A 27,694-nucleotide genomic window follows, 5' to 3' on the forward strand; every position below is an offset into this window, starting at 1 on the left:
TTCCTCTGTAAGCTTCAGCTCTCAGGCTGCTTTAAAAGTTGTGCTGGGTGCTTGCACAAGTGAGTGCTGGACCTATACTTTCCCTGTGTGAGTTCTGGGGTGCAATCCACCTTGGCATGATAAAGCAAGGAGATAAGGGCTCACTGCAGGCCACTTCATGCCAGTCCCAGCCTGGATCCAGCAGTATCCCTTGCCCTGGTCCCCATCACGCACATCCATTTCTGGGAAGGAAAAGAGCATTTTGGCTTTGAGAGGTGCAGACAGTGCCTTGATGCTCCCAAAACTTGTGGTGTCCTGAACCTGTCTGAGGTGGTGGCATTTGCCAGTCCCCTGTCCATCCGAGGGGATTGACACAGGAGGGGATGTGAAGGATTAATGTGGCTGGGGGATGCTATGTACTGGGGGTCCCTGAGGGCATGGGTGTGGTGGCTGGAGGATGCTGCGTGCCCGGAGGACCCTGAGGGGGATGGGTGCTCCGTGCGAGAGGGTCCCCCAGGGGATGGATGGCTGTTGTCTGGAGGATGCAGTGTGCTGTGGGTCCCTGAGGGGACGGATGCTGTGGCTAAGGGGTGCTGTGTAGCGGAAGATCCCCTCAAGGATGGGTGCTGTGGCTGGGGAATGTAATGTGCCACGGGGCCCCTGAGAATATGGGTGCTGCGTGCCAGGGTGTCCCCGAGGGGATGGGCGCTGTGGGTTGGGGGATGCTGCGTGCCGGATGTCTCCGGGGTGATGGATGCTGCATGCCAGGGGGTCCCTGAGGGGTAACAACGTGCTGGGGCACCGCGTGGGGCGGGCCTGTGTGTGTGGGGGTGTCCCTGGGCGGGGGGCGGTGCTGGGCAGCCGGCGGGCGCGGCTGGGGCCAAGCGGCAGCGCTGCCCCTCCTCCAGTTCCGCCTCCTTTCCCCGCCGAGGCTCCGGCGGTCGGGGCGGCCGCGGGGCTCCGCTCCCGCCACCCCGGTCCCGCCGCCCTCATGGGGCGCCCGACGGCGCGGCCAGCCCGGCGCGGGAGCTGAGCCCGGAGCTGCCGCCAGGTACCGTATCCCCCACGAGCCAGGGCCGGGCATCTCTCCCCCCCCCCGGGATAGGCTCCCCCGCTCATCCCCTTCTTGGGGCGGGTGGGGTAATTTCGCAGCCGGGTGCATGGGGAAGAGGATGGAGGGAGCGTGGGGTACCGGCTTGGAGCCGGTCGGGACCTCGGCGTGCCCTCATGCGCTACCCGGGGAGGGGGGGAAGGTTGCTGCCAGCCCCCATCGGGAGAGGGGGTGGGTGCCGCTGCTAGGAGCAGCCTTCCTCCTGCGGGGCCCGGGGTGCTGTTGGGCAGGGGTCCTTTCACCCCGGAGCCAAGGCGAGGGATGATGGGAGGAAGCTTTAGTTTGCCCAGGAAAACAAACCCCACGGTGTGGGCATGAGGTACCCCAACGCGGTCGAGGAGGTTTTATCTGCAGCCAATGCTGTGCTTGAAACCTCTAGAAAATAGATGGATAAGTAGTTTTGAGGCCCAGCATCCGCCCTGTGGTGTCTTCCCAGCTCTTGTGCCTTTGCAGTCCTGTTTCCTATTTAAAAGGGGCTTTTCTCTCCCTCTTGCTGTCTGGAAGCCAGCCCTGCAGGAGGCTGACCCAGGCGGGAAGCCCAGTGTGGCTGTCTGATGGTGCTAGCCGTGCCTGCTGTGGCTGGAGTGCTCCAAAGTGAGTTTTGGTGTTTGCATCCGTTGGTTTGCCTCCCTTACACTCCCAAAGGCCATCTGAGAAGCCAGCTTTGAAATGGGGATTTGTGGGATGGCTCTCTGCTGGAGGATGAGGATAGAGTAGGAAGAGGAGCAGATGTAACCACAGTTCCTTCCCTGCTCTGGAGCATCCTATTTGGGGAGCATAGGAGAAGCAGGAAAGCTGGAATCACTCAGCAGTCAGTTTCCCTCTGGTATGTTCATGCATGGTGCCTCACAGAGCCTGATGGGCTTCTGCCCCATGTAGGATTGGGGTCACCCTCAGTGCCGTGTCTCCCAGGCAGAGCCGGGATGCGGAGGATATCCTAGAAGGAAAGGCTGCCTACTCTCACTAAGCTCCTGCCCAGGATCTGTAGCTATCGGGGCTGAAAGCTTCCAGAAACTACATCCAGGCTGTGTTTCCTATGGCTGCCGGACTTTTCCGGACCTCTTCCTCTATGCTTTCCACAGTGCATCACTTCTCTAAGCACGGGGGGGCGAACACCATCTTCCTGCAGCCTCTGGACTGCAGCACTTGATACATCCCAACCTGTGTCTTGATTGCTATCCCCTCTGGATTGGGAGTGGGGGGAGAAGGCAGCAAGTTTTGAGGTGGCTGGGCTGGGAGTGGGCAGGCATTGCCTGAGGAGGGAGCAGGCAGGCAGGGGGAGGCATGCAGGCAGCAGTGGTGGGACATTTCCTTCCTGGAAGGCAGGAAGTGATTATGTCTGCACAAATGACACGGGGCCTAAAAATAACTGGCAGGTCTCTGTTGTGAGCAAACACCCCCCTGGGATTTGCTTGGTTTCTCTTTATTTGGGAGAGTGGGGTGGGGGAGAGCCCAGGAGCATGAGCTCCGTGCGCTACCGCATGCAAAACCACTGAGCGTGCAAAGGCGTGTGCGACGGCGGGTGCTGGCGCGTATAAGGTGCTGCTTGTCTTGCGAAAGGTGTGGTCTGCCGCAGCCCGGCTTTGAAAAGCGGCCCCGTGTAAATGGAGCCGTCCCATTGCTCCGCCAGCCCTCCCGTCGGGAGGGGAGCTGGTGGTTAGCTAGGAATAGCACAAAATCATAGCCCTTGCCTTCCCGAAGAGCCCTGGCCAGGCTTGTCGTGGCGCTAAGCCTCACAGGGTTGGGAGCAGGGTGCTGTGCCGTGGGTGCCACCCCAGCCTCCCCGGCCACCAGCCTGTACAGGGTCACGCACTGAAACTTCCAGTGGGAAGAAGTGGAAATAGCACTGGCTGAAAGACTTGGCTGAACGGGTTTGGGCGTGGGGCTGTGGTGCTTCCTGGTGAGTTGGGGAGTACTTTGTGTTGGAGGGAAGCTTGGCTGCAGGGTGGTTGTCTCTTTGGAGATGCCCCTGGCCTTTATCTCTATCCTTGATGGCTTTTTTTCTCTGCACTATTGAAAGGAAACTTCAGTAAGCACGCTTGCGGACCTTGAAACCACCGCAGTGAGCTGACTACGCAACCGGCAGCTCTGGCACTTGCAAATTAGGGCTTTGTTCCTCTTTCTATTGACAAATCCCCTTGCTTTCATAGCAGGGAGCCTGTGCATCTCCTGTGTGCTGTGCAGTGAATTCTCTCTTGTGTCTTGGCATGCAAAGCAGCACCCTGGGGACTAGTGTAATGTGTGAGGGGACCTGCTGAGGATCCCCTTTAAAAAACACAATAAAGATGCTTATTGCAGGGGAGAGGGTGCATGTGGTAGCTGCTTATCCAAAGGGCATCCTGCACCTGGGCCCTGTTAGGTGTTACAGGTGAGCTTTGAAGCTGTGGTGGCTCGGCCAAAAAAGCCATGTCCTGCAGCTGAGACATGTTTATATCTTAATTCCTCTCATGTGTTGCCTGGGGTTTTGCTTAGCAAGGAGGGTTTGACACTGCTGATTAATGATTCACTGTAAACGAGGTTTGGGAGCAAGGGTTGGAGCCTGAGTACCGTTCCCAGTATCTCCCAGTGGGTCCCAGCATCCTCCCCATCGGTGGCTACCTTCATGGTGGGGTGCAGAATCACACCCACATTTCTGGGGTGACATGCCTGGTTGCCTTTTTTTTATCCCCTCCTCCCTGTCTCAAACAGCTTTCCCTGACTTCAGGGTAAAGACTTTTAAATGAAGTAAGTAAAGGCGGGTTGGTCACGTGGAGGACGGGGATGTGGTGCTCAGTTTTCTGCCAAAAGGCAGGAGTACGTCAAGGAGGGGGGTGTGAAATGCTGGGTCCTTGTTATTCTGGTGCTCCTGCTTGGATTTGGGGGAAGATATCCCACTGATACTTTCCCCTCCGCCTTGGCAGATGCCAGTGGTAGAGCATAGGGCATGCAGGGGATTAGCAGCACTGATCTCGGACCGATTGAGAAATACCTCTGTACTTTCTAGGAAATGCTGATTATTTGGTTATATTTTTGGCTGTCGGTGCTGGCTCTCTGAGGAGCCCTGATAATGGAGGGCGGTTGCTTTTGCGTATTTAAAAATAATAGTAAAACAATCAAGACTTGTAAAATCAGAGCTGTTGCAAACTTGGCTTTCCAGAGCCTTTTCCTTTCCCACTGCAAAGTGCTTTTGCGTAGGTTTAAAGTGTTTTGGGTCGTGTTGCTTCCTTGCCTTATTTCACCCTTGATGCTCAGCAAGCAAACGGCATGTTTCAGCTAAACCATGGCTTAATATGTTATTTCTCATTTTTCTTTTTTGTTTTATTGTGTTTTTTAAATAAGCCAAGCTGCTTCCTTCCAGCATCATCTGGAACAACAGGAGCCTGGTTCCCATGCAGCCTCTGCTCTGGGTTATCTCCCAACACATGCAGGTTCCCCTGGCAAATGTCTGTTTGTGTGTTCTTTTATTTTCACAGTTTTCTGAAAAAGAGGGTTAAAGAGCACGCCGGGGCTTGGGGCTCTGCTCCAGTGCTTCCTTCAGGGTTCAGCGATGCCTCTCCGGCAGCGCTGTGGCTTCCTTCCACCCACTGCAGTGTTTCCTGCTTCCCTGCTTGGGTCAGCAGTGCCAGGTGCCCCTTGATTGGTCCCTTGTGGATGCATCCTTGCCGGTCTAGTGCTAAAAAGCCACTAGGGCTGCCCCACACCAAGGGGAGGGATGGATGCGTTAGGAGGATGCTGCAATTGCTGCTGCTTCCTATAGGGCTTTGTGCTTTATGTAAAAAAAAAAAAAAACAAACCAAACCTGTAAAATAACCTGAGGATGCACAGGAGATTTATTTGATTTATTTCCTGCTGACAATGAGGCGGCCAGGCAAGTGTACGCTTCCTCCTCATAGTGGAGGCCAGGGCAGATGCATCCTGCAGCTGTAGCCCTGCCGCCCCCCACTATATTTAGTCCATTGTTTGTTCTGGCTTTGAGTCCTCGCCAGGTCCCTGGATGTGGGAATAACTTCTGTGCTGGGTGGTGGGCAGAGGAGTGACTCGGGGAGGTGGGGGGCTGAGCACTGTACATCATTGAGACTTACATGGCAGATGCGTGGGAGAGGCCACAGAGCCTTCCTGTCATCCCTTAGGATGCTCAAGCAGCATCCTGGTGCTGTCTGCAGCTCCTCCAGCATGCCCCATCCACTCCATGTTCAGTGGGACTGGTCTGCAGGGGAAGGGAAGCATCTATACATTGCCCACCTGGAGGCTCTGCTTTCTTGTTAGGTAGCAGGAATAATTAACTGGTGGCTGCTGGAGCTTTGAATGTAGGCAGAACACCTGGAGAAGAACAGTGCTGGTTTGTTCTGGTGGGACGCCCTCTTACAGGGTGTCCATCTTTTTTTGTGGCTGGGGAGAAAATGGGCTCTTTGTTAATGAGCCACAGCCACAATGTCTCTGAGATTAGGAGCTGTGAGTGCTGGTGGGGATGAGCTGGCATGGTGAGGATTTCTGGAGTTTGTCCCTGCACCTCTCACCGTGGGGATAAGATTACAGACAGGAGGAAAGGCTGCTGTACAGGACATTTTGTCTCTGCATCCTCTCTCTCCTAGAAAGGAACATCCTAAATACAGCATTTTGCTTTGTAAAGAAATGCTCAAAACTGGCTTGACCTGGCTGATGGCTAACACCATCATAAAATCCTTGCAAATTGCTTCTGAGCACCCTCATTTCTTGCAGTGGCATGAAAACAGCAAAGCCTCACCAAGGTGTCTGATTTTGAGGAATAATTCAGATCTTAGTATTCCAGGTGAGATGTTGGATTCATTTGGGTTCTTTAAATTACAGATAATAAAACTAATTATTTTTTAAGGGTAAGTTGCCTGTCTAAGCACTTGTTTAGGATTTGCTAACTGGGTTCAACTCTAGGGGAAAAACACCTGATACTTGGGCTAATCCAAAGCCCTTTGTTGGGCTGGTCCCTCCCAGGCTGGACTCCTGCCCCCTTGGCTGGCCTGTGATGGTGGCTCCATTGCATCTCTTCTCATCGCAGCTACTGGTGATATTTAGGAGAGTTTTCAGGCAGGATCATTGTATCTGGATTTCTGGGATAGAGTTCTTTTTCCCCACCTATCCTGTTTTGTGTCCCAGCTTGCAGGCTGGGAACTAGGAGTGTGTAAGCCCCTTTACTCCCTCTGGAAGCAGCAGTACCAGTAAATAGCTGCTCCTGTATGGATAACACCAGCACTTCCCTCTTCCTGTGGCTTTTTAGAGCAGTTCCCATGGTTGCCCAGAGCACCCATTTTGGGTAGTTTCAGTACTTTTCTAACAGATGCTTGCTTTTGCCTGCCCAGCTGAGAGGGGTAAAGAAGCTGAAATGTGATTTCCTCTCTCCATTCATTTTGTGGTTTGAAAGACCATTTCCAAATCTGCCCGACGTCTTTTATGTCTGTTATTTGCCGGTGTGGTTTGTCAGGCAAAAAAAAAATATCCCTGGGGCATTTATGGTGAAAGCGGGTGACTGCAGTGGAGGGGAGAAGGATGGATGAAATACAGAAGCTGCCTGTGCCTGCCTGCAAGTTGCAGGGGTGAGTCTTCATCCCCTGGCATGGGGATGCTGGAGCAGACCCAGAAGGATCGGTATGGCCTGTGGGCTGCGACGGCTGCTTTTGAAAAGATGCACCAATTCTGAGCAAAATAAAGAAAAAAGCATCCTGGCTGAATGCCCTCCTCCTGCTTGCTGGCTGGGGTCTCCAAAGCCACGAGTGCCTGCTCTGAAACACTTGAAATCTCCCTATGTTTTATTTTTTTGCATTATTTTTACCCTGACAATGTTCATGTGAAAGAAATGCATAAGGGGATGTGGAGAAATGGCACTGGCCTGAAGCAGCTGCGTTTTTTTGCCCCCCCTTTCTCTTGTGTATTAAAGAAACCAGGCTGCCTAATGGTGCAGAAAATTCATGGTAGAGCAACAAGTTTTCTGTGGAGCGGGGAAAGGAGATGGGGAGGAGGGGAAAATCTGTGCCAGCACATGGCTGTCTTGAAATAGCACATTTTCCGGAGGCTTTTCCCCCCTTCAGGCATTTGCAGCTGCTGGGGGCATCACATTCCCTGGGATTGCAGTAAGGGATTGATCCTGTGCTGCTTGCAAGGCAGCAGAAGCAGCTGCAAAAGCGTTTGTAGAGCTGGGTTAAAGTTACTCTGGGTTTTCCAGCATTGTGCATTGCCACCGAGTGGGTACCATCCCCCTTTGGATGCTGCCAAGGTTATTTCACATGCAGCATCAGTACAAAGGCGATTTTACTGGGGACCACCTCAGTAAGGGTGGGCAGAGTTGTTTTGTCATTTTTTTTTTTCCAGGCTACCCCTTTGCCATCTCTCACTTTATTTGGTTACTGGAATCCAGCCCTGGCTGATGGAGACAGTCGGCTCATTGTCCTGGACCGGTCAAGTGTGGCAGGATGCTCCTGGCTGCAGCCAGTCCCCCACCCTGTGCTGGCCTTTTTGCTTTCATCCTTGTTTAGGGATAAGCTCCCTGGGGAGGGGGAACTGCTTTCAGGGTCCTCTACCTGCCCTGGGAGAGCAGATGCTCCTCCAGTATGGGAATAACCAGCTGCTTCAAATGCAGCTTCCAGATTTCTTCATTAATTGGTGGAGGAAATCCCTCATCCCACTGCCTCCAGGCTCTTGATACCTCCGGTGCAATCAAGGGGGTTTCTCAGTACTGCAGGATTATTTACTTCTATGCAGGGGACACCTTTCCTCCTTGCTGCTGCCCACAATTTCTGAGGCTGCAAAATCATGTGTGAACACTTCATAAACTGCTCCCCAGCTCTTCCTCTGCCTGTGTGTGCATCAACATGCATGTGTGCACGCATATGCGTGCACAGCTTGGCTTGGGGAGCAACCTCCTGAAGCCTCCATTGCTTGCTGCTCCAGGCGTGCTAGCCAGCTCCTAAATTACTAAATATTTAGCAGTATTTACCACTGTTCAAGCGTTTTCTATGCAGGGAGGAACCCTGGAGCGGTTTACAGGTGCTGGAGAAGTAGAAGGTAAGGCTAGGGGCTGTGCTGCTGTGTCCCTCTGCAGTGCCATCTGCTGACTCAGCAGATTTTAGGGGCTGGATCTAGTGTTTCTCCTTCCACCTTCCTCAGCCCCACTTTCAGCTGCTCCGGGTCTGGACCCTCCCTGATGGAGGGAGCCACATGGCAGGCAGGCAGGGAGGAAGAAAGCCATTTGCAGGAGTGGGAGGGAAAGGGCTGCTTAGCTTTTCTTCCCAAACGGGCCTCTCCTTGCCGGCTGTCAGCAGGGGGTTGCCCTGTGCCCGCCCAGGATTTTCCCTTTCTAAACGAGGATCAGCTGAAAAAAAAAAGCTCCTCTCCCTTCTTCCCTCCTTGTTTTCCCTGCTGCCTCCCTGTCCCAGTGCAGCTGCCCACAGATTATGGGTACAACCGCCAGCGCAGCACAGCAGGCAGTCTCGGCATCCCCCCTGGAGAGCAGAGTGCCAGGCGACGGCAGCATGGAGGACCAGCGCTCCCTCAGCATCCACTCCTTCCAGACCTTGGGGTTCCATAACAGCAAGGCCAAGTCCATCATCACCAACAAAGTGGCACCTGTGGTCATCACGTAAGTCCTTGGCAGCCTCTTGCAACTCCAGACCTCTGTTTTTCTGCACCCTCTTCCCTATATACTGCTTTTTTACTCTTTACCTATGCCATTATTTTTTAACTCTATCCACCACATGTGGCTCCTGCAGGTACAACTGCAGGGAGGAGTTTCAGATCCACGATGACCTGCTGAAGGCCAACTACACCGTGGGACGCATTTCTGACACCACGCTGGAACACTACCTTGTGCAGGTGAGCATCACCACCCCCTGCCAAACTCATTTCAGCCTGGGGTTTGGTGACCTCAGTTTTTTTTGCTGCTGATTTTGAAGCTAACCAAGAAGAAGCCACTTTTATTCCCAGCTGTGTTCAAATTGCTTGCTCAAATCCACTTATTCCCCATCTTCTCTCTGCCCGTCTTCTTTTGCAGGGGAAATATTTCATGGTCAGGGACATATACGGCAAATTAGACGTCTTGAACACTACTGGCAGCTGTGGCGCTCCCAATTTCCGACAAGCCAAAGGAGGTTATGCTGTGTTTGGCATGGGACAACCCAGCCTCAATGGCTTCAAGCTCATGCTGCAGAAGCTGCAGAGAGAAGGCCACAAGGTTGGTGGGAGGGTGGAAACTGGGGTGGAAAAAGGTAAGAGGGCTTTTGGGCAGCCTCTCCCCATCTTCACAGGAGTGCGTCTTCTTCTGCGTCCGTGAGGAGCCTGTGGTCTTCCTGCGGTTGGAGGGGGACTTCGTGTCCTACACCCCTCGGGGCAAGGAGAACTTGCATGAGAACCTCCAGCGCCTGCAGCAGGGGCTGCGGGCAGAGAGCCTGGAGCTGGCCATCCGCAAGGAGGTGAGGTGGGATGGGAGGGGGTCATCACCCCATGGGAGGTGGGTGGGTTGTCAGAGGTGGTGGGCACCCCATGGATCTTAATGGGGCTCCACATCTCCTCCAGATCCATGACTTTGCGCAGCTGAGCGAGAGCATCTACTACGTCTACAATGACATTGAGCGCTTGAGGGATGAGCCCCACGCTGCGCGGGTGCAGTGTGAGGAGGACATCCAGGTGACAGAGGAGGTTTACCGCAGACCCATCTTCCTCCTGCCCTCCTACAGGTGCTTCCCTTCTTCCTCCTCCTCATGTGTGGTTGGTGGCTTTGCTTTTGCAAGCTGAGCTTGTAATAACCTTTTAAGCCATGTGTCCTTCATGGTGGTGGGGACAAAGCCCCAGCCATGTCCCTCTCCTCCTAACAAGGGCTGTCCCTGTACTCTCAGGTACCACCGCCTGCCTCTGCCTGCTGAGGGAGCCCCTTTGGAGGAGCAGTTTGACGCTTTCATCCAGTTCCTCAGGGTGAGCTTAATCCGTGGGGCCACCTTGGGTTGGGATTTTCTCTTCTGCCTGAGCAAGTGCACTGATCGGGGAGTATGGGAGCAGCATCTTCTGGTTTTGGTTTTACACTCTGTGTTAGGGGATGCTTGTGCCTGCGGTTGCATTCCATTCCCATTGCTGTAGACCCTGCTGGAGAAACCTATGTTGTCCAGCTGCTTATCCCTACCCCTGGCTGGAGATGACCATCCCTTGCCACGTCCTATCATCCCTGTGCAGGTGGCTCTTCCCTTCATGGGTTTGGGATAAGTGATCTGGGTTTGGGGCAAAGGCTTTCAATGGCAGGGCTTCTCTTATCTTTTTTTTTTTTAACCTGGGAGATGAAATCTCAGTGGCTTGGGGCCTGGTGATGGGAACATCTCTGGTGGGATGGACAGGCCAATGTCTGCCATGGCTGGAGCGGGCATGGGGCAGGGGGATGCGGTGGATTGACTGCCCATTGTGCTGTCCTGGGCCATACACACCATTCCCTGAGCAAAGAGGTGATGCCGCTCACCTCTCTGTGCCTGGGCAGAGCTGTCATCTCCACACTGGCCATTGTGGTGGCAGACCTGTCTCTCCTGGATGTCTCTGTGGTCTCCATCCCTCTGTCCCCTCCCTTAGGAGAGCCCCAGTCTGCTGCTGCGGGACCCTGGCAGACCCCCACCAGCGCTGCTCTTCAGCTGCCAGACTGGCGTGGGCAGGACCAACCTGGCCATGGCCATGGGCATGCTCATCCTCCACCACCACCGAGGAGCTGCCCAGAAGCCTGAGTAAGTGGCGCAGCTGCTCGGGCAGGGGTTGAGGGAATGCCTGTTCCTCTGGGGCCGGTTTGATCTCTTTCTTCTCCACCCCAGTCTCCCCCACCCGCCTAAAGCATCCCCCAGGGACAGGCTTCGGATCATCCAGGCCTTCATTGAGATGGTCCCCAAAGGCCAGCAGATAGTAGAGGAGGTAAGGGGGTGCCAGCAAAATCCCTTTCACAGTGGATGAGAGGGGGGGAAGTTGGTCTCCCCCCCAGTCTGGGGTTTGCTGAGCAGCTTTCTGCTTGCTCGTCACAAGGTGGATGGTGCCATCACCTGCTGCTCGGAGATGCATGACATGAAGGAAGCCATCTATGAATACAAGAAGAAGCTGGAAGGGATTGGGGAGGACTATCAGATCCAGGTATGCTAATTAGAGGATTGCCCGGAGGCAAGTTGCGTGCACAGGGTAATTTATTGAGCTGCTTTTGCGTGGGGATGAGAAGAATGTAAATTCTGGAAATCCAAAGCTTCCTGTGAGCTGGAAGCTTCCCAGCGATGTCAAACCTGGAAGGTTGTGGAGCTTCTCTTTTTTTTTTCCTTCTTTTTCTTTTCCCCCTTACCCCTCTCCCCCTCCCGTTGTTTTAGAGCCCTAACACAGAGCAGCCTGGGATTTGAAGGAAAACTGGCTGTTTTGGGCTTTGCTGCTGCTTGTGGTAGATGACCTTGGGGGCAAATAATATCCCATGCTCTGGTTTCACCGGGTCTGAAAGTGAAAAACTGATACCAGCCTGGCTGGTAGAAGTCCTCAGGAGCTGGGAGGGATTGTTGCTGGGAGGTTTTCCTGCAAATGTAATCACTCAAGGTCATGCTTTTCTATCTGCAGATTTCTTTCCCTTTGTTTTGGAAAGCCAGCAGGGTCGTTTTCCATGCTGGGAAGCCGTAGTCTCCCCTGTCTGACCCAGGGGGTCCTCACCAGGCAGCAGATGGAGGGAGGGAGGATGTTCTAAATGGAAGTGCTGCCCCTATCTCAGCCTCTTTGGAGATTAATTTTCCCATTTATTGCTGAATGTGGCTTGGAAGTGCTGGGACTGGTTCTAAAGGGCAATCTGAAAACAGGTGCTGTGCATCCAAAGCAAAGAGGCTGGAGCACAAAAACACCATGAAAAAGGATTAAGCAATAGGAAAAGAAAGCATTTCCTGCCACTTTATTGGCGTTTAGTGGCAAACCCCACACTTGTCCACACCCCTGCACCCTTTTAGGGTGAATTTGGGTATGTTTGGTGCTGCTCATGTGATAGCAGGCAGTTTTGTGTATAGCTGGGGAAGCTTGGGCACAAGATTTTCCTGCTACCTCGAAGCCTTTCCCTGAGTTTTCGCTGCTGGGAAAGGCTGCTCCATGTCATCCTGGATGCTGGGGAAATAAACGACGGGGGGATTGCCATAAATTACCTGCAAGGAGAGTTTATTTGAAATCTACATGGAGCGAGAGCAAGTTTAAACAATGGCAGGGGGCCAGGAAAATGTGCTGGAGGAAAGAGGATGAGGAGGGGAGAGGGGCTGATGCTTGACCATTGAAAAAAACAGCCTGGGCTTGGTAGGGCTGGAGGGGCTGTAGGTGATACCGAGGGGCTTTGCCAGCTGAGCTGGCAGAGTCCCACTTGATTTTGGGGAGAGGAAAGGCTTTTCTGGGCACTGAGGAATGATGTCATGCTGGACTGTGGTTTTCTGCCCTGCGCTGAGGACAAAAGCAGAGATTTAAGGCCTAAAGTGATGGTGTTGTAGGGGCAGGTGTATCCTGGCCTGGGCTACTGAGCTGCAGCTGGATCCCCATGGTACTCAGCTCTCCATGGCTGACACATGAGCTGATCATTCCCCTTTTCATCAAAAGCCTATTTAAGTGGAAATATTAAGAGATTTAACTTGGGTGAGACTACAGGAACCTAAGCTCCTGGGGACAAGCACTGCTCCACCACTGATGCTGTCCGCAAACCCGGCATGGCTCCATCCTTGCAGGCTTTGGAGTTTCCAGAGCAAAGACCTCTGCTCTACCTCTTGATAAACGACAGTGGGCCGGATTTCTCTTGCTGAGAACAAGTAAATACTCATGTGTCAGCTGTGTAGTGTCAGAGGTGGACAGTGCTGCTTGCCAGGCCAATCTCCGTATGTATACAGCCCCATCTTAAAGGATTTTCCATTGTACCCTGGGGAAGCGGGGTCCTGACAAGCTCTCTAAGGGTGCTCCTGACAGGCTTTCCAAGGATGCTTGTGGGTCCTGTGCTGGGTGCACCTTTGCTGGTGCCAGCATTGTGGGTTAGTTTATTGGATAGGATGCTCAGATGTACAAACCCCTGCCCTGAGGCAGTGTGGATGTGGTTTCTGAATTGTGAAAAATTCTGAGGGTGTGAGCTTGCATCCCTGGGAGGAGATAGTTGTGCTGAGGCACACGCCTGGTTTGGGAAGGTGATGGTGAAGATGAAGAAGAGTGCTTGCTTGAAGCCAGCTACATAGGCACTGGGATGCTTCTGGGCATGAAGGAAAAAGGAGGCTTTTGGAAATGGAGGCTGTTACAGGGTGTGTGGCTTATGTTTCTATTTAATAAGCTCATCTTGCTCTTGATTGTCTAGTGTCACCCATCATTTAGGGATCTGCATCCTCCATGAGATGCTGACCCTGGAGTGAGTCCTGGTGGGTTCTGCTGGGCTCTGAAGGCAGAGATGGGGTCCCTGAAAGGTTCTTAACCATTCCTTATACTACCCGGTGCATGGGGCTGGGAGGTGATGTCTCCAGCCAGCTTCCCCCATCCCTACCCCTGGCATTGCTAGTAAGGGGATGCCTTTTCCAAAGGATGTTGCTGCCCAAGCATCTCCGCTGAAGGCTTTGGAGGTGGCTGGGATGCAGGCAGGACCTTGTGTTAACCACCCCCCTGCCCTTGGGTCTGAGTCTCTGGTTAGCAGCTGGACAGCGTATCTCCCTGGGACAGCAACGCCCCTTGGGTCTGTTTGGAGCCGCTCCCGGTTTGTCCTTGGCCTAAAGGGAAGATTCTGTTTGAGCTGAAATGCAAATTTATGTCTTTAAGCATCATTTAATATGGAAAACTTGAAATATTTCATAAAAAAAAACAACCTCAAAACCAAAACCCACACTGCATTCCAGATTGGGTTTTGTATGTTCCCCCTCCCAGCCCCTTCTCATTTGGAAGTAGTTTCTTTCCAAACAAACAGCTTGGTGAAGTTAGCATGAATATGCAAAAAACCTTCTGAGCAGCTTAAGTGGCATTTCTGCCTGTCTTTCCCCTCTTCCCTCCAGAAAACCTGCTCCATAAAAAACATGCCTCAGTCCTGTTTGCTGCTTGCTTGTCTCTCTTCTAAGTCAGCTGCAAATAAGTGTGTGTAGGGATTTTCCCCCAGCCTTCTGGTCTGCTTGGGGCTCAGGACTGTTTGGAGTTGGGCACCACAAATCCCACCTGCCTTTGCTTTCAGGGGAACAGCACCAAAGAGTATTTTCTCCAGAGGACTTTGCAGAGCCTCGAACGCTATTTCTACTTGATTGCTTTCAACTACTACATTCATGAGCAGGTAAAGACAAAACTCCACCAACCCCAAAATTCCTCCTTTGCTCTTTGTTTTGGCTTCCACGTGCAGTGGGAGGGAAGGACTCTCCACCTCTGAGCTGCTCAAGCAAATGTGGTTTTTTTTGGTGGGATTGTGGGTTGCATCTGGGCAGGGGGTGCAAGCCCGTGCTGACAGCACATCCCTTCCCCCCGGCCCCCCGCCGGCAGTACCCCCTGGGCTTTGCCCTCAGCTTCAGCAGGTGGATGTGCCGGCACCCCGAGCTCTACCGGCTGCAGGCGGAGATGAACTCATCGGAGCTTACCATCACTGGGGATCTCATCATCAAGGGGACACGAGTACTGGTGAGTACCTCCCGTGGATGTAGGGGTGGGCATGGCTGCTCCTCATTGTTCCCTGAATGGCACTTTCCTCAAAGGTGTTTGGTGGGGTGGGAGAAGCAAAGGGACTTCCCTGTTGTAGGGGGCAAGTGCTGAGTCGTGGGGTCTCCAGGTTTCTGCTGGGGCCTCAGTCTATGTCCTGCTGGCATCCTTGGCAAGGATGGACATATGGCCGGAGACCCCCTGCGCACACAGATGTGTCTGGCCCCTCAGACCAGGGGTACCATGATGCTGGAGCACCCCAAGATGCAAGCCTAAGCTGCTAGCCTAGCTGCAGCTTCATGTTTTAGTGGTCCTTGGCTGTGCCTGGGTGAAGGAAGCCAGAGCTGTTGGTGGCTTGCTGCAGCTTTGGCATCGTCTTGCTCCAAGAAGAGCATCTCCCACCTTTGAAATGGAGCTGTGTGGCTTTGAGCTCTGGCTTGCTGGTGCTGGAAGGGTTTGGGGGCTTCTGAGCAGGACTGTGGGTGAGAGGCTGTGTTGTGCTGGGAACATTTCTGCAAACCCATGAGTGGGAAAGGGGCAGATACAGTGCCAGGGGGTGCACCTCTTGCCCAGGCTTTGCTCTGCTGCAGGTGGCAGATGAGCGCTTCTGCCCGGATGTGCTGAGCACTGCCAAGGAGATGAGTGTGGCCAACTTCCGACGGGTGCCCAAGATGCCTATCTATGGAACTGCGCAGCCCAGCTCCAAGGTGAGAGGCATGCTAATCCTATCTCTAACCTTGTAAGGGGCTACCTGCCCTCCCATCATCCTTGCCTGGGCCTTCACCTAGACCCTGGGGAGCGTCCTGAGATATCTGACAGATGCCAAGAGAAAGCACGCCCACATCATCTGGATCAACCTCCGGGAAGAAGTGGTCCTGGAGGGGAACGAGCAGATCTATACGCTGCGGGAGCCCGGGCAGCTGGAGGAGCTGATCCCTGTGCCCACTGCATCGCCCCAGCAGCTGGAGGTGAGCTCTTGCCCACTGGGGAGATGCTTTGTACATGGGGGTTCCTGCCCATCCAGGAAGGGCAGATGTTCCCCTCCCATAGAGCCCTCATGGGCCATGTCCATAGGCTTTGATAGTCTCTCAGCCCCTGGAGCTGCTTCTTCTGGTTTTGGGTTTTTTTAGTTCTAGCAATGAGGAGCAGTGGTCATATTGGATGCCATGCTTAGCTTGTGCCCTCCATGTCTGCTGGAGGCTGGGGACAGCCCCGCTGATGGAAAACTGGGTGGCTGACTGCAAAAAGAGTCCTGACTTTGATGTCACTGTGTAAGAGTTTGCAAAAACAGCAAAGCGGAGATCCTCCCCCAGAGAATTTATTGTGTGGCTTAAAAGTGAGGGTAAAAGGCACCCGGGGAAAGGGAAGAGCAGATGTTCCCAGCTTGGTGTCCAGAGGAGATAAGCAGCGAGTAGCTTGGCTGCCAGCAGTAGTGTGACCATGCGGAGGAGCTGCCCTGGGGTGGTGGAAGATGAGGCTCCTGGGGCTCCCATCAAGCATGGTGGGGACAGAGGCGCTGGTCAGGAGTGATGTCCAGGACCTGGTTGGGGGTTTTGAGTTTGGTGGGTGTTTAAGAGGGATTTCAGCCTGCATCTGAAAAAATAATTAAAGTAATTAAATTGCCTCCCCCCCTCCCCAATAGAAATAACAGGAGTGGGTCTCACAGTGAGGGTTTCTCCATCCTCTGCAGAAACTAGAGGCTACGCTGAAGGGTGACCTGCTGAAGTGCCAGAAGTGGCTGGAAGTGTACCTGGAGGCAGAGAAGCAGATGAAGATGTTCAAGAGCTGCTTGACCATGCAGGAGATATTTAGCCAGCAGAAGAATTCCTGCCAGGGGCTGACCTACCGCCGCATCCCCATCCCTGACTTCTGTGCTCCCAAGGAGCAGGTACCCTGGGGATGGGATGGTGCTGCCTGCTTCCCAGGCCATTCCTGCTGCTGCGGGGTGAATGTCACTTGGGTGCTCGGTGCCCTCTGGGCCAGGGACTATGGTGGTGTGCCCAGGCTTGGTACAGGGTGCTTGCTGAGGCAGGGAAGGGTCCCTGGGGAGTGCCTTCAGCCTGCCAGAGATGGAGTGGAGGTTGCTGGGTTGGATCCAGCAGCAAGAAGTTAGGATTTAGTCTGGTGGCTGTAGGATAAGTGGGATGCCCTGGTGGGGAGGGCAGGGGGGCAGCCTGTGCCAACATGTGGTGGGCTGCACTGATAAAAAAAACCTGTCTTCACCCCCGGCAGGACTTTGACCGGCTGCTGGAGGTGATGAAGAGCGCTCTGGCTGAGGACTCACGGGCAGCCTTTGTGTTCAACTGCTCCAGTGGCCGAGGCAGGACCACCATGGCCATGGTTGTTGGTGTGCTCACCCTCTGGCACTTCAATGTGCGTACTGGGTCTGCAGCTCTCCCTGGGCTCAGGCTGGAGCGGGGACTGCTGGGGAAGCTCAGTACAGTCATTGCACAGTGGGAGGGTTAAAAGGAGAGTGGGGAGGGCAGGGGTGACGCCAGGGCTGCAAGGGAGTGACTGCCCATATGTTGGCATCTTGCTGTACCTAGCCTCCAGCTCGCTTCAGGAGTAGTGAGGGTACCTTCCTGGTGAGCCTTTACCCTGACTGAGAGTTCCCACTCCAGGAAGAAGGGTTAAATGCAGGAGAGATTTGGCTCCCTCCTTGCAGAGTGGGTGGTGGGGTTAAATTTTGGTTTTTTCTTCCCAGGCAGATGGGAGGTGGGGGATGCCTGAGGTCCTGGTGAGTTGGGTTCAGGATCTGCATTTCTGCTAAGCTGTTGGGCAGCATGAATGGTGCAGGGTGTGCAGCCCCTAATGGCCTGTCGCTCTGACTGTCCCAGGGCATCCCTGAGATGGGCGAGGAGGAAATCGTGAGTGTGCCTGATGCCAAGTACACCAAAGGGGAGTTTGAGGTGAGTCCGTAGGCCTGACTCTGTTTTAAGGGTCCCCCTCCAAGCCTGTTCCTTGCTACCTTAGCTATGGCTGCTTGTTCGGAGTGGCCATATCCTCTCGCAGGTAGGGATGTAGCAGTAGGGTCACAGGGAGGAGGCACCTGGTAAAGCCCCTGCTTCTTCTTCCCATGTTCCAGGTGGTGATGAAGGTGGTCCAGCTCCTGCCCGATGGTCACCGGATGAAGAAAGAGGTGGATATGGCTCTGGACACAGTCAGTGAGACCATGACACCCATGCACTACCACCTCCGAGAAATCATCATCTGCACTTACCGGCAGGTGAGCATGCCCTCTGTGTGGGCACAGGGCTGCCCTGGTCTGCTGCACCCAGTTCCAGAGGGTGCTGCCAGGCTCTGGGACCAGCCCTGCTGAAGCTGGGTGATTTCTTGGGCTGAAGCTTTCTAGCATGTCACCAGAGATGAGCCACCCAGTGACTTTTGGTCAGAGTCACCCAGTACTGTCTTTGCATCCTGTGCCATCCTGCATCCCACCTGCAGGATGGCACAGGATGCAGGATGTCCTCCCTGCCTGGTGCCTTCCTGCATACCGCCTGGCCGGTGCCATCCACATCCCACTCAGCAGCCTGGCCATTTAGCACTGTCCTGCATCCCAGTCAGCATCCCGCTGTCCCACATCCCACACCCTCCCGTATACCACCCAGCATCCCTCCCTCCCGGCGCTGTCCCGCATCCCGCAGCCGGCAGAGGGCAGGGCTGGTCCTTCCCGCTCCGCTCCCAGCCCTGGAGGCTCCTACGAGATCGGGAGGGGACCCATCCTTGCCCGTTCAGGAAGCGTCCTGTGGCCTGCTGAGCCTGTGGGCTGCAGCCCGGTTTTATGTGGGAGCTTCTGTGGAGCTGATGAAGGGGAGAGAGGATATGTTTTTTTTTTCCTTTTTTAAGCTGTGCCATTCTTTCATGGGACCTTAAGAAAGGCTGAGCTCAGGGCTCAGCATTGTCCCTGCCCAGGATGGTTTGCTCCATGTCCCTTCCACTGTTGCCTTACTGTAGCTTTTGCCACAGCTGCCATTGACCTGTATTTTCATTTAACAACTGTGAATGATTGACCAGGGGAAGGAAAACAAAAGCATTTAATCACCCAGTAACATCCACAGCTCCCTGGGCTTTTGCCTTCTGGTTTAATGGGGTCCTCTGCTTTTCTGGGGGGCTGGGAGAGAAAACCTGAGCCTCGTGGGATAAACCACTGGGGACGTGACTATTTAAAGCAATAGCTACTGTGAAATTATTTGGGATAAGTAATTTTATTTCCCCTTCTCTATGTATTATGGGGAGGTGGCCGTGTAGTCAGTGGGAAGCCTCACCTACTTTATTGCATCCTTTGTTGCTGCAGAACTAAAAACTCCCATGCTAAACTAGTGGCTTCCTGCTTATGGATTCAATTATGTTCTCCAGTGACCCAGAATGATCCCTGCCTTGCTGCTGCCTCCTGCCCCTACTCAGCCCTGGGGGTCCCAGGAGGAAAAGCTCAGCAGAGCAGTCTTGCTGGCCTGCTCCTGGTGTGGGTTTTTGTCAGGAGACAATTCCCGCGACCTCCTTGCCCCTCTTCCTGGCTCTTGATGGTCAGGACCAGCATATGGGTGTTCCTGGGCCGTATCCTGTTTCCGGGCTGGCTGCATCCAACTCACCCTGGCAGCTTAGTGGGAAAGTGAGATAAAGAGGGAGTCATCCGCTCCTCCTGCACCCTCTGTCCTAGGAGGAGACTTTTGTCATTGCATTTTGTGTTTTCTCTCAGCTGCTCCATCCACCCCATTGGATTTGGCTGGGCCAGGGGAGGCATGCACAAATGCTTTCTCTTTTTTTTATTGTATTTTTTTCCCCAGTGATGAGCAGCTTGAAGAGAATTACAGGAATTGTATATTCTAGACATTGCCCTAATGGACTTCTAATTAAGCTGTGGTTACTGTTTAGAGAAGCATGCAGTTTGGGTGAACCAGCATTGTCATGGCATGGTTGCTGTATGTGTGGGGGTAATGCTGCTTTGTAGTTGTGGGAGCCTGCCCAGAGATGCTTTTCAGGGTTAGGGCAAGCAGGAGGGAAAGATATGGTGCTCTGGTACTTGCTTTGGTTTGTTCCTACCCCTTCTCACCCCTAGGTGGGAGGAAAAAAATAGGAGACTATAAGAAGATGACAGGATAATACAATTATAAATAATAAGATAATAGAATAAAATTAAATAATAGAAAATAATAAAATGATAAATAATAGGATAATAGAATAAAACCTAAACAGAATAATATAAAACCATGATAAGTAATAGTATAATAGTAATAGGATCTGCTGTTCGAATACAGAGGAGACACCTTTTTCAAGGTCAGAACCACTTGCTTGTTGCTGCCACAAACAGGGGTACAAGTTGGTTGAACAAACTGTGGTTTTAAAAGTCCATGGTGGAAATGTTTGTGTGCCCTGGTAACAAGTGGCTGGGGAAGGACCTAGAGAAAGTAGAGTGGGCTTGTTGCTGAGAGCAGGTTGGTGCTGACACTGGAGCAAGGACTTGCTACTCTTTGGGGATGGTCTGCAGGGTTCACTGTGGGATCAGGGCTCTTACGTATGCTGGCTGACTATTTATTCCTCATTTATTATTTATTAATTCCCAGAAGGGGCATCATTGCAGGGATTATCTGTTCTTAAAATAATAGCTATAATAATAGCATAATTATATGTATATACACTAGTAATAGGAAGTGCAATGGTCACCAGCCTCAGAGCGGGGCTCTGGGTGGCTGCTGTGGCCTCCTTTCTTCAGTGGTGGAGGCTGAATCTGACCGGAGTTTTCCCCAGGGAAATGCTTTGCAGTCCAAGAGCTCATGGTTTTGGGTATGGTTTGCACCTGGACATCTGTTCCTGGTTCCTGGGCACACACCCCACACATTCAGCAATCCTTCATCTATTTTTGAGGTCTGCATGGTAAAGGGGTAGTTTTTATGTGCTGGAAACCACAAGGTAATGAGAGCCTGGACTGCCAGGCCACAGTGGGAGCGGGCTGGAAGGATACACTTACTTTTGTCCCCAGAGTGGTCCTCTCTCGGCAGCTGAAGGTGAGGTAGGGGCTGCACCCTGGGCTGAGCTCCCTTGGGGATAATAGTGTTGGAGGACCAGTGTGTAACAGTATATATGGCTTTTCCCTAGCATAGGAGGTCCTGGGTGCAGGAGCTGCCTCTCAGGTGCGTTTCCAAAGTGGGTGCCACGGGCATTTCAGCCAGTTTCTTGCTCCTTCCAGGGGAAGTCGGGCAAGGATGAGAAGGAGACGCGGATGCTGCAGCTGAGGAGCCTGCAGTACCTGGAGCGCTACATCTACCTGATCCTCTTCAATGCCTACCTGCATCTTGACAAGAAGGACTCCTGGCAGCGGCCCTTCAGCCTCTGGATGCGTGAGGTGAGCCTTTCCCCACCTAAGCTGCCACCAAGTCCTTGCTCATTTGGGAAGTAGAGCCCTGTTCTTATTTTGTATATGATTTCCATATGGTTGCTGGGGGTTTCCTGTGTGTCCCTTTGTTCTTGATTAACTCCCGTACCACCAGGTTGGTGGCTCTTATGGAAAACCAAGCAGGTCACTGCAGATAGATGGTATCCTACCACATGGATGGGGTGCTCTCCCATCTCAAATTTGCCCTTTTTTCCTCTTTTGAGCTTCCCAGGGTTTATTGTGATCTGTCAGTTGTGATTGCAGCATCTGGGGCTGGGAGACCACCAACCAACCCTGCCCCAGACGCCTCTGCCTGGCTTGATTAGCTTGGCTGGCTCTTCTTGTACCCAACCCTACCTCTGGTTTCTTTACAGTACATTAAAAGTACAATATCCTGGACAAAGAGTTCAGGGAGTGAAATGAAAGAATAACTAAAAGCAGCCCTGCTTTGCCTTGCCCAACTGGGGCAGGTGGCATAGGGGAGGGAGGGCACTGAGCATCTGAGGGAACTGGGAATCAGATGAGAAAATGGAAGGGGGGGTTGGTGAAAGACCCTAAATTATCCTTATTTCCTGCTCAGAGGGATGTAGGCTCTGGATTTATTCGGGGCACATTGCTTTGTACTCAGTCATGGAGGGGGTGTGAATTTGCAGCAGAAAGATGCTCCAGACCTGGAAAAGGGACTTCGGAGGTGGCACAAATGATGGGGGGCATAGGGAGTATGTGTGCTGCTCCCTGGAGGGTTATTCTGCACAAGAGATTTAAAGGGGAGAAGGGAAAGATGGAGAACACAGTAATTTGAATTATGTTATTTTATATTTTATTTGATGTTTATCACTGTATTTTATTATTTTTTTCATTATTTAAATTTTATTATTTATTACTTTTATTATTTGTTTCTATTATGATGCAGAGATTAGTTTTTCTGTCCCCGGGTTTGCACGGTGCTAAGCAGGCAGTGCCTGCCTTTGTGGGAAAAACCTCATCCCTTTGCTTGCCTCTGCCAGCACCACTAATTCATATTGGCATGTTTGATCCACTGGGCGGGAGATGAAAGCAGTGGCTGCCAGCTCTGCTCACCGTCCCCCCCTGCCCCATCTTGCTTGAAGGGGCCACAGCAAGGAGGGGGGACGGCCAGTGCCCTCCCTGGCATCTCGGTTATGCTGGTGTTTGTATAGCCTGACAGGAGGTGGTGGCTGGGGCTGGACCATTTTTTAGTGGAGATGTGTGATGCTTGCTGTTGGCTGGATGCATGGGTTTAAATGCATCTTTAATGCAGCATCTTTAATGCATGGTTTACATCTGCCCCTGTCATGGTTTAAGCCCAGCCGATAACTCAGCACCATGCAGCCGTTTGCTCACCTTCCTCCTTCCCCTCTCTGGGCGGGATGGAGAGGAGAATCAAAAGACTGTAAACCCCATGGGTTGGGATAAGAACAGTCCAATAACTAAAGTAGAATATAAAACTACTACTACTAATAGGGAAAGTAACAAAGGGAGAGAATATAAAACTAAAAGGGGAAAGGAGAAAACCCCAATAAACACACATGATGCACAATACAATAGCAACCTCAACAGTTAACCGGCAGCAATATCGCACCAACCGGGACTCCCTGATCCCCATCCATCAGCTGATCCGTAGACTGGAGAGCCAAGGAGTGATCAGTAGGACCCGCTCACCCTTTAATAGCCCCATATGGCCAACGAAAAAGTCTAACGGAGTGTGGAGACTAACAGTAGACTATCGTGGCCTGAATGAAGTCACACCACCATTGAGTGCTGCTGTACCAGACATGCTACAACATCAGTATGAGCTAGAGTCAAAGGCAGCCAAGTGGTATGCCACCATTGATATTGCCAATGCATTTTTCTCAATTCCTTTGGCAGCAGAGTGCAGGCCACAGTTTGCTTTTACTTGGAGGGTTGTCCAGTTCACTGCCCCAGGGGTGGAAACACAGCCCTACCATCTGCCATGGACTGATCCAGACTGCACTGGAACAGGGGCAGGCTCCAGAACACCTGCAATACATTGATGACATTATCATGTGGGGTGATACAGCAGAAGAAGTTTTTGAGAAAGGGAAGAAAATAATCCAAATCCTTCTGAGGGCTGGTTTTGCCCTAACCCAAAGTAAGGTCAAGGGACCTGCATAGGAAATTGCTGCTTGTTTTGGGCTGTGTATCAGTCAGCAGGTGGTGAGCAATTGTATTGTGCATCACTTGTATTTATTGTTTTGTTTTTTTTTTCCTTTCCCCTTTCAATTTTATATTCTCTCCCCTTGTTATTTCCATTATTATTAGTAGTAGTAGCAGTTTTCTATTATACTTCAGTTACTGGACTGCTCTTAATTTAACCAGTGGGATTTACATTCTTTTGATTCTCCCCCCCATCCCACCCCGAGGAGGGAAGGGGGGTTATGAGGGAATGGCTGGGTGGTGTTGAGTTACTGGCTGGGCTTAAACCACAACAGCCCCCTGTCCCCCTTATTTGCTGGAGGGGGGGGGATATACACCCAAGTTGCAGATACACAAGGAGCCTTTGACCCCAAAAGCACCCTTCCCCGCTGCATAATCCCTGCGTTTTTAGCAAAAACAAGGCGCCATTGTAGCTTTTCACCAGAAGGGTGCCAAAGCCAACAAACCCTGTGATGGCTGACCCCAGCAGCAAGGAAGACGCTTATAAAATGTATAAATGGTTCCATGAAGGAAAGCTGGGGTGGGAGGGTGGGGGGTACCTGGATGTGGGAAGGTGCTGGGGACCTGCCCCATGCATCTTCACCCAGGAGGTAGCAAAAGCATCCCAAGGATGCCAGGGGAGTTAAATCTCTCTTCTCCCTCTGCTTTCAGGTGGCGGCAGTGGCTGGGGTCTACGAGATTCTGAACCAGCTGGGCTTCCCTGAGCTGGAGAGCCTGGAGGGCAAGCCCCTGTGCACACTGCGGGGCCGCTGGCAGGCGCAGGGGAGCACCTCCCGCCCTTTCCGTGGGGAATTTGTGTAGGTTGGGGTGCAGGGGTGTCCCCCGCTGCTTTCTCCTGGTGGGGCAGAGGAAAAAGACTGTTTTCCCAGAACCTGGGGGTGTGGGGAGGGAGGGGTGAGCCCCAAAACTGCCTTAGAATGGGAGAATTTCTGGGGTTCTTTTGGATGCAATAAAAATACTGTAAGTTAAAAATCAACCCTTTTGGGCAGGTGCTTGATTGTGAGTGGGGTGTGAGTTGAAAAACGACTCTGAAAGGCTGGGATGCCATTGTCTGAATTTGGTGGATGCGTGGAATCATGCCACATTCTTTGAGACTGTCCTCACTTTCTCCCTAAACCAGTGCAGAATATGCATGCATACATATATATTTATATACACCCATAAACAGATATGCATATATATATGCACATATACACAAATATACATACACATGCATATATGCGTATATATAAATATATACACACACAGAGTTATAAATTTAGGCCTCTGTGTGCATATATGTGTATATCTGGAGCCGTAACACTTGTAGCCTGGATTAGCACTCACAGAGATCCCTGTCACTGCAGACCTGGGTATTTTTCAGATTTGAGCATCTTTGTTGGTTCTTCCCAAATGTTTAGTTGTAGATGTGGCTGGCGGAAAGGCAGGCATGGCACAAGGTTTGGGGGTCCCTGCTGCCCCCCAAGACCAGCCTTTTTCAGTGCCAAGGTGATGCTGGGGAGGTTTAGCTGTTCAGCAAAGAGTAGACTTAAAAGTATAGTTAATGAGATTTGTATTTAATGATTTTTAAGGAAAGGAGAAAGGGAAGAGTGAAAAAGTTAATCAAAACTATGCAAATAAGGGCTCCAGTGCCCCCCTTCCCTCGAAGCAGGGGGAGAGGAGCCTGGCAGCCAAAGGGGGGAGATGGGGAAGTTGCTGATACAGGCAGGAGCCTGGACGGAGGGATGATAAAATAGGATGGGAAGCACAAAAGCAGTAGTACACGCTCTGTCTCTCTTAGCAGCTGCTTTCATCTGTTGCCAGTGGCGGGAGGTGCAGGCAGCAGAAATTCAAAGGTGGAGAGTGGAAAGAAAAATAACATTTTTAAATCACAGGGATGCTTTTTCCTAAACCTTGGTGTGGTTCCTGCTGTGGCTGTGAGAGCCCCAGTGCCCAAGGGGTCCCTTGTTTTTTTGACTTAACCACATGTTGGTTTGGTTTTGTTTAATGCAGAAATACCTGCCTGAATATTTTGTCCCCACCAGATATTTCAGTGCTTGGATAATTTGCTGCTGATGTGGTAGGACAGTTGACTTAGCAATCTGCAAGAGGTGTGATAATGTTTTTTTCTCTTCACAGAGCCACAGTACATCTCTGTTTATTCTGCCTTACTTAAGCAATTACCTGCATGCTCCTTTGCTATCAGCCAGGCTGCAGACTCATCCCCTTCTCCTGCCCCCAGCCGCAACCCTTCGAAGTCCTGCCTAATGGCCCTGACTTAATTAGGCAGGGGTTTTAATTGCTTAGGAAATCCCAGCCCCTTTAATCTTGGTAATGAAGGCTGGAGCTTTGCGTCACCTGGACCTGGGGGCTCAAAAGCTGCTTTCCACTTTCCCACCATCCTAACAAGCGATTTCCAACATGGGGTAAAAGCAATTGCCTGGAAAAAAATTGCCTTGGAGATGGGAGTTTGTTTGAATGTGAAAAAATCAAGCATGCTTTATTTTTTTTCTTCTTTTCCCCAGGCTGGGAGGCAGAAACCTCGCTCCCTTTCCCAGATGATAAGTCAAACCTGGCTCTGAATGGGTTTCAGAGGGGTTTGCTCCAGCTGGAGCAATCAGTGCAAGGCTGGGGGAAGCCATGGGGGGTCCCAATGAGGGGGGAATTGCTGGAAGATGGGGCACAGCATCCTCAAAGTTGTGCTGGGTGACCTGGTCTGCATCAATTCTCCTGTGCTGAATCCTGCCATAAATTGGTTTTCTGTAAATTTGGGTCACAGTTTCAGTTTTTCCCCACCATTCTTTACCAGCCATGGTTACAACACTGAGCTCTGCTGAGATCCTTGGCCATGCATATCCATCCTGAACTGCAGGATTTTCCTAGCCTCAGCATCCTCTGTAGCCTCAGCACCTCAGCTCTGAGCTATGGTTTTGCCACTCATAGGTGGCAAAAAGCTCATGGGGTCACTGGGGGTGTCAGAGCCATGCTTGCCCAGCTCTGTCCCTCAGCTCTGCCTGCGGAAACCACGCTTCCAAGGAAAAGATCCACAGTTCTGAAAGTGCTCAGTGAGAAGCAAAGCAAATGGGGGGATATATCTTCTATATACAGAAAAATTATACAGCGTATACAATATTTTACTATATACAATATATATAATTCTATATAATATATAGAATAATAGTATAATAATTATATGTACTATATGCATTATATGCTATACATTGTATAGCATATATTGTGAATATATTATATAGATTGCATATATTATCTGACATAATTATACAATATAAAATACATTATATAATTCTATAGAATGTATTTATATTAAATATAGCACACATGTATTCTATATAATATATAGAATATAAAGATATATTTAAAAACCAGCTATTAATAAGATGGGGTTAATAAGCTGATCTCTAGCCTCATTGGGGTCTATTCCCTGCCAGGAGGCACGATTTGACCCAGGGAGGTGACGGCCAGGGGATCTGTGGACAAAAATACTTACAGAAAAAAGAAACTCAAAGGGTGTTTTTATATTTAAAGCAAAAATGCTGTTTTCCATTGTCTGGATCTGTTAGCTGACCTTTACACTGGAAATTGCTTAGCGTGAGGTTCAAGGACTGAAACAAGCCTTTATTTTTTTCACCTCTTTATTAGTACTGACTCCTGTTTACCTTGGTTTTTCAGAGCCAGCTTTGCTCGGCTGGGGAAAGCCCATGGAAGAAGTGCTCATTGATTAATTTTCATGAAAACTGGTTTTCTGTGGGTTTCTTTGTTTCTGCAGGTTTTCTTCTTGATTAACTGCATTGTAATCTTGTTGTGGTTTAAGCCCAGCTGGCAACACAGAAAACCATGCAGCCATTCACTCACTTCTCCCCTTCCTCCTCCCACTCCCAGAGGGATGGGGAGGAGAATCAAAAGAATGTAACTCCCACAGGTTGAGATCAGAACAGTCCAGTAACTAAGGTATAACACAAACCACTACTGCTACCACCAACAATGATAATGATAAGGGAAATAACAAAGGAAGAGAATACAACCACTCACCACCTGCCGACTGATACCCAGCCCGACCCGAGTAGTGATCTAACCCTTCTGGGTAAATGTCCCCAGTTTATATACTGGCCATGATATGCTGTAGTATGGAATACCCCTTTGGCTAGTTTGGGTCAGGTGTCCTGTCTCTGCTTCCTCCTGGCTTCCCCTCCTCCCTGGCAGAGCATGAGACCCAGAAAGTCCTTGGTCAGAGTAAACATTACTTAGCAGCAACTAAAACCATCGGTGTTATCAGTGTTGTTCCCAGGCCAAAACTCAAAAGCACAGCACTGCACCAGCTACTAAGAGGGAGAAAAATGACTGCTACTGCTGAACCCAGGACGAATCTTTTCTGTTTGGTTGGTTGTTTTTTCTCCTCTCCCCACCTTCTTGTTCAGGTCTTTAAGAGCAGGAAT

General features: G+C 51.5%; 1 protein-coding gene across 2 annotated transcripts; it reads left to right on the top strand.

The window, feature by feature from the left end:
- Nucleotides 1-874: 874 nt before the first annotated feature.
- On the top strand, nucleotides 875-24,237 carry PALD1 (phosphatase domain containing paladin 1). 2 transcript variants are annotated; one of them, XM_062611616.1, is made up of 20 exons: nucleotides 875-1,030; nucleotides 8,473-8,675; nucleotides 8,806-8,908; nucleotides 9,087-9,266; nucleotides 9,340-9,504; nucleotides 9,608-9,768; nucleotides 9,928-10,003; nucleotides 10,643-10,791; nucleotides 10,876-10,972; nucleotides 11,081-11,185; nucleotides 14,244-14,339; nucleotides 14,543-14,677; nucleotides 15,286-15,402; nucleotides 15,484-15,663; nucleotides 16,386-16,583; nucleotides 16,928-17,068; nucleotides 17,533-17,604; nucleotides 17,781-17,921; nucleotides 20,880-21,035; nucleotides 23,913-24,237. In XM_062611616.1, the coding sequence occupies exons 2-20, from the start codon at nucleotides 8,491-8,493 to the stop codon at nucleotides 24,060-24,062; spliced, it is 2,607 nt and encodes an 868-aa protein (XP_062467600.1). In that variant the 5' UTR covers nucleotides 875-1,030; nucleotides 8,473-8,490; the 3' UTR covers nucleotides 24,063-24,237. The 2 variants fall into 2 exon arrangements, with proteins under 2 accessions (XP_062467600.1, XP_062467598.1); XM_062611614.1 differs by having other exon boundaries at nucleotides 882-1,030; nucleotides 8,478-8,675.
- The last annotated feature ends 3,457 nt before the right edge of the window (nucleotides 24,238-27,694 follow it).

The sequence above is a fragment of the Pezoporus occidentalis genome, unplaced genomic scaffold, assembly GCF_034315485.1.
Source record: "Pezoporus occidentalis ecotype Australia unplaced genomic scaffold, CSIRO_AGI_Poc_V1 ctg155, whole genome shotgun sequence".
Taxonomy (NCBI): Eukaryota; Metazoa; Chordata; class Aves; order Psittaciformes; family Psittacidae; genus Pezoporus; species Pezoporus occidentalis.